Source organism: Biomphalaria glabrata, chromosome 10, assembly GCF_947242115.1.
Source record: "Biomphalaria glabrata chromosome 10, xgBioGlab47.1, whole genome shotgun sequence".
NCBI lineage: Eukaryota > Metazoa > Mollusca > Gastropoda > Planorbidae > Biomphalaria > Biomphalaria glabrata.
In genome coordinates, this window is record NC_074720.1 from 37263162 (window position 1) to 37274176 (window position 11015).

General features: G+C 33.8%; 1 protein-coding gene across 1 annotated transcript; it reads right to left on the reverse strand.

Moving 5' to 3' along the window:
* Positions 1-351: 351 nt before the first annotated feature.
* LOC106078327 (uncharacterized) lies at positions 352-8246 on the reverse strand. The gene is made up of 4 exons (XM_013239179.2): positions 6982-8246; positions 5687-5869; positions 4791-4933; positions 352-3265 (listed from the first exon to the last, which is right to left on the reverse strand). Exons 1-4 carry the CDS (start codon positions 8242-8244, stop codon positions 3184-3186), a joined length of 1671 nt encoding a protein of 556 aa, XP_013094633.2. The 5' UTR covers positions 8245-8246; the 3' UTR covers positions 352-3183.
* Positions 8247-11015: the final 2769 nt, after the last annotated feature.

Below are 11015 nucleotides of genomic sequence, written 5' to 3' on the forward strand. Positions count from 1 at the left end.
CTGAACATTGGCGTAATGGGTTGTTAAGAAAACAATTTTCTAATAGTTTACACAATTATATAATAGTCTGTTTTTAGTTTTGTATGAAAACATTCTATCTATATTAGAAAGAGAAAATAAACTGTCATAATTAAAACATTGAAAAAAAAATATTTAAAGTTTTAATTAAATTTATTTACTAATAAAAAAAAAAATCCAAATTCATTCATTTTAAACACGTTACATAGAGCATTAACATAAAAGTTAAAATTTTAATTCTTGTTATAAATCTTTATTTTTTCTTGTGTTGAACTGGCTTAAAGCCTCAATGTTCTAAGGTTTTACTAACAAAGAAGTTTAGTCACAACAATGTCAAAATTCATTGATTTTATTAATAACAGCAGAAAATGGAATGCAAGAAAATGCAAACAAATATTTAGAACAAAAAATAATATGTTATAGTAATAACATAATAAGCATTTATTATATGGCACACAATTTAGTCATGTAGGTGAAACATGCTTTCAATGCACATTGTAGAACATAATGGTGAACTTATTTAGGATTTCTGTTTGATAGGATTGTTGAAACGGCATAACTTTTCATGGTGGAGACAGCAGTTATTGCTCAGCTCAAGTGTGTGTTAGAACAAGTGTAGATTTCCAGTCCAATAAATTGGACTATTGTTGAGACTGTACGAGATTATCTGAGTATAATAATAGAAAAGGAAAATCAGTAATAACATTTTAACCACTCAAAGCTCCAGCTGTGGTTGCTGACATTGCTAACCAAAGAGTGACAAAATAATTCTTGCAAGTGCAACACAGGGGAAAAAAATCTTTAAGGATATATTTTTAGAACTGAAATTAGCAGGCCATAAGAAAGGTGATCACAATGATAGAAATGTTCTTTTCTTTAAAATACTATAGTATAGTTCATCTTTCATGGTATAAGCACACTTAGTGTCCTCTTGGTCAATCTCTGTTGTGACCTATGGGGAAAGGTGGTATCTGGGTCAAGGTTTCCCTGCTGCACTCAGCATACACAATTTAGCTTCAGTCAGAATTCAAACTTGAGACCCCTTGTTAGGTAACCAAGTGCTTCACACCACTCAGCCACACATCACAATGGAAGAATCAGACAACAAAATATAGATGGCAAGCAAGTATTCAATATTATGAAAGCTAAAACAGGTGATAAAAACAGTGATATGTATTGAAAAACAAATGAGTAAGACCATTGTGCACATGGACAAATAAGGTCAAGGTTCAATGAAGTTTAAAAAAAACAAGAGTGATTTTATTTCATATTGATGACACTAATATTTATCCATCTTTAACATTGCAGCAGTATATTGTGGATTGACTTCAATCTTTTCATTCAAACTCTATGCTTTTCTCTTCATGCTCTTATTTTAATTAGAATCATTTATATGCATGGGATGCGTGGTCGAGAGGCTAAGTACGCTTGAACTTGGCTTGGCTACCTATAAAGCGGGCTCGAGGTTCGTCACCGATGTGGGCAGAGTTGTGTTTACTGAGTGCCCAAAGGCAGCACGGAAAAACCTTCTCCCAGATGCCCCCTCCCCCCACTGGTCCACAAATGAGATTGGACAATAGCGCTCTGGGCATGCTATGAGCATGAAAGAAGTGCTATATAAAAGCTATAATTAATTAATTTATTTATACGAATAGTTTTGTAGCAAATCTATCATTTTATTCATTACTGAACTGATACTGATGGATTTTTTAAAACAATGGTTGTAACAGAATTACATAAAAAAAATAAAAATTCTGATCACAAACAGCAACTTTCTTTAACATAATACCAGTACACGGTACTTGGTGAATTATAGATTTCACAAAATTCACATTTTCATAAAAGTTACACAGTAGAATGACAGATTGAATATTAGAAATCCAATCATATACATTTTTTTCTAATTCACAAAGTTTTGTGGACAAATATTCAAATGTAAGTCTTTAAGGGGGAATACATTTACATCTGCTAAGATACAGTCAGTAAAGGATATTGAAGATGTATAAGTAACTTTTTTTGGCCGTAATAGGATTGAATTAGTAGGAACTGTATTTGGCTGTTGTACTGGATGGATTAATACCTCATCATGATTGTCTTTAAATTAGGGTATGAAATCAAGGAAAAGTACTTGAGCATATGAGACAAACTCTGAATGCATGAGTTATTGCCCCCTTTAAGAGCTACTTCCTCTTACCCCCTCCTTTTTCTTTCCCCTTTCATGGCATGAAACACCAGCTGGACTAAGTCATCAGAGGAAGCCATAATGGAAACCATGAGCAGAAATAAAACTTTTAGGAGAATGTGTGACTATCTTCATGACAACCCAAAGTATGTTGCCATGCAGCCATCAAAGGAGAAATAGTGATGAGTCTGTCAGTAAGTTTGTGGGTATTCACATAAACTTTGTAAAAGCATTATCTGAATTTAAAAAAAAAAAAAATTGGCAATCTGGGAGAATTTTAAAATGTCCATCATTAGATACAAATTGGGACTAAAATAAAAAATTGAATGCTTATAAAATTACAAAAGTTACACTGATCAATTAAGTGAATAATTTTGATTCCTGTCAGTTCAAGAATATACTGCACATAAAACAATGTATTTATGTTACAATAAAAACTGCGGTGTATCCAATAGAACTAAAAATAGCTTTGGACATTATGCATTGGTCTTTCCAGTTGAAGAATCTGTTTTTTCCTATCTGTTGGAGAAGATAATTCTAGAGTGGGTATATATATATATATACACACAAGGGAAGACAATAAGTAGGATTTTATCAATCAATAAGTTTCATGCTTCATGTTAAATCTAATTTAGTGAATTGATTATTGAAATTAATATTGTATTTTCATGGTTTCTTCTTGGAGAATTAAAGTGTTGTTTTTTTATTTAGAGGAACTCTTTACTTTCTTTACAAGAAACTTCTGCTTAATAGAATATAACATCAGATTTAATAGAAAAGAACAGCTGTGTACAAATATACACCATCCAGTTAATGGTAACAATAAATATAACACTGTTCTTTATATATCAACCTTAGCCACCAACACCTTAAAGAAGAGTAACCAATAAAGAAAAATCCACATTTCTAATGCAGAAAGAACACTTTAAATAAAAATATGCAAAACACACACTTTTCCATTCAACAATCAAAATATCTGTTAACTATAACAAGTGAAAGTATTTAGGGTTTACGTCCAGGGAACATTCAGGACACGGAAACTCTCTTGTCAGAAAAGGTTCATACCTGAAACGAAAACAAGGGTATATTGAATGTCCTTTTTCTCAACAATGAGGCAGGACAATAGAACTTGTATAATTAGTGGAAAACAAAGCTCTACAGCAGAGAGAGAAGTCATGCATTATTTACTTAATGTTCTTCAATTGTTTTATTCTTCTTGCATTTCATTCTAATTAGTAAGAAGCTAAATGAAGGTTTAATTGACAAAGCATTTCTTTTTACCAAAATTTTTTTATTTATTTTGTGAGCATTTAATATCACAATAGGAAGAAAAAGTTAACAAGTGGAAACCACTTTTACAAACTGTGGTGTGATGTTTTATTATAATGGTATGGCTAAATTTATAGTTTCACTTTACTATGGCTGGTATGAGATGGTGAGCTTGTGGTCTACAGGCACATGTGAATGTGTGTAGGGGTAGATGAGATATATGTGAATTTTTAGTTAGTTGTTGACTGGACTCTGAGAGAGCTAGTTGGTGACTGGTCTCTGAGAGAACAAGAGTGCAGATATTTCTCAGAGTCGGTTTGAGTTAGTTTGAATTAGTCAAGAGTTGTTTATTAGGAAAGTCTTTTCCAATCATACATAGTTCATGTTGTTGGTGTGTTTTCTTAGAGTTAATTGATGATCAACATAGTACTTGTAAATAAACTAAGTGGTTAATAAAGTGTGTCTCTTTCGAGGGTGTGTTATTACTCCACTGGTAGAGATTAAAAGTTTCTGTTGTGAAAAGACTGAATGAGTTGGAGTTGCTCCCCAGTGATCCAACCCTCTAGACAACAACCTTCACAACCAGCCAGGGCAACCCTTATAAAAAAGGGGGTTTGTGACATCCAGTTTTTTTTTGTTTTTTTAGCTTTCACATGTATTAATTTTTTTTTTCGAGGAGAATACATGACAAAAATCTAGCTCATCACTGATTCTCCTCCTAGAAAGCAAAAATAAATAAATAAAATAACTAACAGTTAATTTACCGGATTAAAAGATTTTTTCGTTCATATGTTTTAGTAAAGGTATCTATAAATATTTAAGGAAACATTGGTGCATTAACTCTAGAATGATTTAAAAAAAAACAGATGCATGAATGCATGTTTTCATCAGTTAACGCAGTCAAGATATACAAATCTGTTAAGTGTTCAAGGGGTAGAATTAATGAGAAGCAAATAAATCATAGGAATAGAATATATTTTCAAAGGAGTAGTGCATTTTTATTTAGGTTGATTAAAAAAATGTTTTTTTTTTGCATTACAATGTCTTGCGAGATATGCTTTAATGTGTCATAAGAACTAGATTCACTTTTTTCTCCCAGCTGGTGTGAAGCTGAGGCAAAAGCTACTGACAATTGTCAATGATGAAACTTTCCACCTAATGTGCTGAACAGCACAAGAGGATCTAACTATAAGATAGGAAGGCTATTCATAGACATAGGGTTAAAATAGGTGCTCGAATTATTCACATCCCAGTTCATTTCATATAAACAGACATGCAGCTATTCAATGAACTGGGCTCCATAATAATATTAATGTGTTACCAAAAGTTGACAGCCATGTTTCTATGTTCTGAGACATTAGGCTTGGATTGTACTTCATGCCACCAGAATGCAGGCATGTATAAAACCTCTCCAGCTTGAATTGTACAGTTCAAAGGTTGAAGGTCAGCAAATTTGGGGAACCTCTGTGAACATGACAAAAACAAATCCTTCTAGAAATAAAACAAACAACTGTCAAGAATTTTTTTTCTTTAAATTAGCAAAATGAACAGCAAGAATTTTCTATTCAATTGATTTTTTTAGAATGTCCTTGTTAGCAGTCTATTGCAAAGCTTTCTGGCATTTTAAATATCTATTTGGATACCGGTATAAGTAAATACCCGGTTACTAATAGTTCTTTTTTGTTGTTTTTTTCAACTTTTAATATGTTAATGTATATATATGTATTAAAATTAGTCTGACTTTTTAATGTATATATGCCAATAAGTCAGTATTGTTTTTTTAGCTACCTAAATTTCAATGTTTTTTTTTATTAAACAATTAGTATAATTAATTGTTTATTCATTAATTTGAACTAAACAACATTTTGAATCCTGGTGAAGCCAGGGATTTTTTAATTTTGGGATCTTTGGGTGCTTCTGAGTCCACCCAGCTCTGATGGGTACCTTGCATTAGTTGGGGAAAAGTAAAGGAGGTTGGTTGTTGTGCTGGCCACATGACATCCTCGTTAACAATGGGCCATAGAAACAGATGACCTTTTCATCAACTGCCCTACAGAAAGGGGAACTTTCCTTTCTATACAATATTTCGATGTTCCTAGGCTATATTATATTTGTGTATTCTAAACTGGCAGAACATTTATAATGTGATAGAATGAAAAAGTGCGCTGAATTAAACATATATACAAAAAAAGCAACTGAAAAAAACAACAAACAAACCTTAAGGTCTGGGTCGCTGATATCCACAGGAGACATGACCATAGACGTACTTTCCAATAAAGTCTTCCTGTGAAATGTATGAGAGGACTGATTGTAGGACAATACAGCTTCTTGTATGTGTGCTTCATACAGTTTGCTGTTGTCGTGGGGCTCATAAAGCAACAACTCTTTCACTCCACTGATCTGTAGAGAGAAGATAAAACCAGCTTGCTTAAAGAAAAGTGACTTTCATGAAGATCATACATTTTTTTTATCATGAGAGCATAATGATAAGGCATGTCTTGGAGTTTGAAGATTAATGAGGAATGCAGTATTTCCAGTGTCTATTTCCCCAGCTGAGATCTACTTATTTTGCCACATCCAGCGCAGACATAATCATTTTTCACATGGGTTCAATTAAGATTTTCTATACGCCGTCTTCGTCTGTTCTCAGCAGTGGCTTTTCTTCTAGCCTCAAATGTGCATTCCAAGGCCTTTGTGTGTGATCTCAAGCTTTGTGTGGCTTTATTTAATCACAAAGGGAGGAGGTAATGAATAACAGTTGTAACCCTCAGTGGAGCTATTTCAGTATGTGATAAGTCTAAATTATATCTGACCTCTAATTTAAAAAAATCTCATCTATTAACCTTCTATTATACATAAGCGGTTTAAAAATTCCTTACATCAGTTTAGTCTCTTATTTGAGATATATTGAAGGACTATTTTTAGTGATGGCTTTAATCCTAAGACAAGTATAGTATTGATAATAGGTAAAAATCTTTATTTATATATATATATATAATCTTTTCTAAATATATACTATTAGATGTAAACAAATATTGTGGCTGTTAGTCTGGAGATACTGGGATTGCATTCTGGTTGAGTGCCACAATTTTACCCAGTATGAACATCCTGCAAGAGGTTTTGTAAAAATGTTTGTTTGTTTTACTTCAGAGTTGAAGATTATTACTTCTTAGTCCAAACCTCCCGCAGGACGGCGGATGTGGGAGCGGGCAGGGTTTGAACCCGGGACCATCGAAAAGTCCGAACGACAGTCCAGCGTGCAAACCGCACGACCAGGCAGCCATCCTAGTTTGTGCTACAAAGTTATAATTTTATTTCTGAAAAAAACTCCAAAACTAGTAAAACAAATAGCCCAAATAGTAATTTATGTTGTTCTTTGAAACCAAAAATTTCTATTTCACTCAAACAATGAAAAAAACGCGATAAAAAAATCTTTATCTAAGAGCTAAATAAAAAATTGAAATACTAATTCTCTATGTCTTGTTACCTTATCGTGCAATAAACATTGATACCTGACATAAAAAATTGTCAAAAGGATCAAAGTGTAGCTTCCCAAGTGTATTGCCATCACTTAACCAAAGGTTGAGATGTTTCAGCTCTAGGATGTTTCTAAAAAACTCCATTTCTGTAATATCCTCTTGAAGCTCTGGAAAGTAGTCTGCAATGCTGGAGTATTCTAAATAGGCAGAGATATCTTTCACTTTGCCTTGAGATATATTTTCGACAAGGTCCAAAAAATCTGAGAAAAGAATTTCCCTGCTCGCTGGTCGGACAACAACAAGATCAGGGTACAGAAGTTTTTCAAGCACAGCCTTAGGAATTTCTTTTTCACTTTCGTCCCTCCAGATGGATTTGGGCTCAACTCCTTCATAAATTCCATCTGATGTCATTTTGATGTGGATTTTTATATCTCCATATCGATCATGTAAAAATGCACGTGTCCATTTGGTAAATGCTGGCCATTGTTTGATTGCTCCTGTGATAATGACAGGCTTGGATAAGGAAACAAATTCTTGAAAAAACTGCAATGGCGAGGACAACTCACTCAACTGTATTCTATCACACTTCTGAAGTTCACTTTTGGTGTCAACATACTTATTTTGAGTTTTTGCATTTGTGATATGTTCATCCCTATTTTCACATTTTTTTGCATAATCATTTTCACCAATCATACAAGATTCATCTTCTTGCTTATGATCTAAATTTTTGTTCTCTTTAGTCTTAGGGACCTTAAATAAGTTTTCTAATATATGTTGTCTGTGAATACCAGCAACAGTTAACTGTCCTTCTTTATTGCGAAATGTGTGGCAGTTAGTATTTATAAATTGAACAATGTCATCTAAAACATCTGGTGACACAAACGATGTTAAGTTATAGGTAGCCACAGAGGGAATGGGAATGTTTGTTTCTGGCAAAAGTAGACAAGTCCTGTCTAACTCTATGCGTTTAAAAATAAGAAAATAGTTTTCCATAGTCTTGCTTCCTTCTAAATTTAATTCACGTCCGTTAGGCCAAAGGAAATTGTCTGTATTAACTGTACCGAATAGCACAGATGATTCGTTACCGAAAGACACGTCAGCCAATAACTGCAAAATATCTTTCTTCCACTTTGTTAAATTTTCATGTGGAAAAAGTACTAGACATTGTGAACGGGCAGCATCTAAAATATCTTCTGGCTTGTATAACGTTATTGTTTCGGACAAATATGACGGTAACAGCAGATGAATAAGTAAGTACGTTAGTAACAAATAGTTGGGTACGGTCGCTTTCGCCATGCTTAAATGTTTAAATTTAAGAGTGGTTTCCCTTGCATAGCAACCTTCATTATTTTATTGTTTCATATTTTTAAACGAAATCTTTTTTTCCTCCCTGTCCAGTGAGCAGGAGCAGTGGGGTAATACAACTGCCATCAAATTTCCCGACATCTATTTTAATTTCTAAAACAAAATTTTGCTAAATCAAGAACCACTGCTCTAGATCGATAGATATAGATACTCCGACAGACCCACTCCAGGAAAAAATTATATAATTACTTCATTTTTAAGTCCCAAAACTGTTGTGATTGATACGATTGATACTCAGTCAATGTTTTTTTTTTTTTGTTTTTTTTTTTTTAATTATATTTTAGAGTGTAATACTAGCATTACGCAGTGTCCTTAATGATGGGCTATCGTTCGGTCGTCTCGGTGGTTCTGGGTTCACACCCTGCCAGCTGCCACCCCCGTCGTCCTGCTGGAGGTTTGGACTAGGAAGTAGATTATCTTCAACTCCGAAGGGACGTCCAAAACATGTAAAACATTTTACAAGCAAACATTTTTTTTTTTACAAACAACAAATATAGCCTACTGCAAGGTGCAGATTTCTGTAGTGGGGTGGATTTGCTATATGGACCTTCTGGCAAACGCACCCAAAGAGGAAAGTGTCGGTTGGACCGCCGCATAATGTTTGCTTTCGATGAGAGCAGAACCTATAAGATATCTTACATTTTCTTGTAAACTGCTCCCAGGGAATGTCGTGATTGGCATTGGCCCAAACTTTTATTAATGATCTTTTATATTTATATAGATGTTACACAGTAATACTAGCCTTACATATTGTATAACCTAAATTAAAATACGTTGCTAAGTCTATCGTCTGCTACTAAAACAGAGCTTAGTATAATTAATGAATCTTCGTTGTACATATTTTTGCCGTTGATGCAAGTGCTCAGTTTTTGATGTATTAACAAACTTTACATGTGTGGAAATGTACGAATGTGCGCTCATCACAGGGAACACACTTTGTAGCTAAGATTGCATTTTATTGCCAGGGTCACTTCATCCCGGTCATTTTATCCCCTGGTCATTTTATCCTCTAGCCTCTAACCCATCTAATTTCATCATACAATTTGCGCAGGATAATATTGACATCCCTTACATCAAATAAAAACGATATAACTAAATACAACCTCCCACTTCACAATAGATCTAGGCAACTTATTTACATATATTATTTCATTACTCAACATGTATGAAGAGAGTAGGGGAAACACTATAAACAATATAATAAAAAAAAAAAGTAAAGTTCCCCTTTCAGACGATGTAAAGTTCATCTGTTTTTGTGGCCTTCGGTTAACGTGGGTGTCATGTGGCAAGCACAACGACCAACCGCCTTTACTTTTCCCCAACTAGTTTCGGGTACCTATTAGAGCTGGGTGGACTCAGAGGCGCCCGAAGAACCCCGAAATTAAAAATCCCAGTCTTCACCAGGATTCGAACCCCGGTACGGAAGCCAATTGCTTTACCGCTCAGCCACCGCGCCTCCATAAGCAATATAATAAAATGTTCAAAATATCAAAAAAAAAAAATCTTTCTAAATAAATATATTTTTATATTAGATGAAATGAGTAATCACATTCTTTTTTGAAGTAACGTCTGTATTACATAAGAGTGCTTAAAGTCAAAGGTTTAACAACACAATTACACAATGACTTAGAAAAAAAAATAATTGGGGATTAAATGGTGGGGATGAAGTGACCGAGGATGAAATGACCGGGTATGAAATGACCGGGTATGAAATGACCGGGGATGTAGTGACCGGGGATGTAGTGACCGGGGATGCCCGTTTGATTCCTAATATTTCTATGCTATGAAGTTGAAAACTCTGACTGGAAGGCATGAAGGAAATTTATGATAGGCCGTAAAGATTCAGAAAATTGCAAAGTGGATGCTATACATCAGAGGCTCTAGAAAGTGGTAGCATTTTGATGATCCGGCATGCTGCACAGACGGTCCTGAGTTCGGGACTCTTCAACTGATGAAAACATAAAGAAACTAGAACAGACGCAAAATAGAGTCGTGAGCAAGGTCGTTAGATTTATAACAAACGAGTATTCACTTTTGACTAGAGTAACACTATAAGTTAAATCACTAAATTTAGAGACAACTCTAGAGAAGACTAAAAAGTAGAGTAACGATAATACATAAAAACACTGAAACACAACTTACAAATACAAAAAAAACACTGAACCACAACTTACAAATACAAAAAAACACTGAACCACAACTTACAAATACATAAAAACACTGAACCACAACTTACAAATACATAAAAACACTGAACCACAACTTACAAATACATAAAAACACTGAACCACAACTTACAAATACAAAAAAACACTGAACCACAACTTACAAATACATAAAAACACTGAACCACAACTTACAAATACATAAAAACACTGAACCACAACTTACAAATACAAAAAAACACTGAACCACAACTTACAAATACATAAAAACACTGAACCACAACTTACAAATACAAAAAAAAAACACTGAACCACAACTTACAAATACATAAAAACACTGAACCACAACTTACAAATACATAAAAAAAACACTGAACCACAACTTACAAATACATAAAAACACTGAACCACAACTTACAAATACATAAAAACACTGAACCACAACTTACAAATACAAAAAAACACTGAACCACAACTTACAAATACAAAAAAACACTGAACCACAACTTACAAATACATAAAAACACTGAACCACAA

Coding starts and splice junctions, on each gene's coding strand:
- LOC106078327 (XM_013239179.2), bottom strand. CDS start 8,244: ATGGCGAAAGCGACCGTACCCAACTATTTGTTACTAACGTACTTACTT. Junction 5,870..6,981: donor TTGACAATTTTTTATGTCAG/GTATCAATGTTT, acceptor TTCTCTCTACAG/ATCAGTGGAGTGAAAGAGTT. Junction 3,266..4,790: donor AACATGGCTGTCAACTTTTG/GTAACACATTAA, acceptor TTTTCGTTTCAG/GTATGAACCTTTTCTGACAA.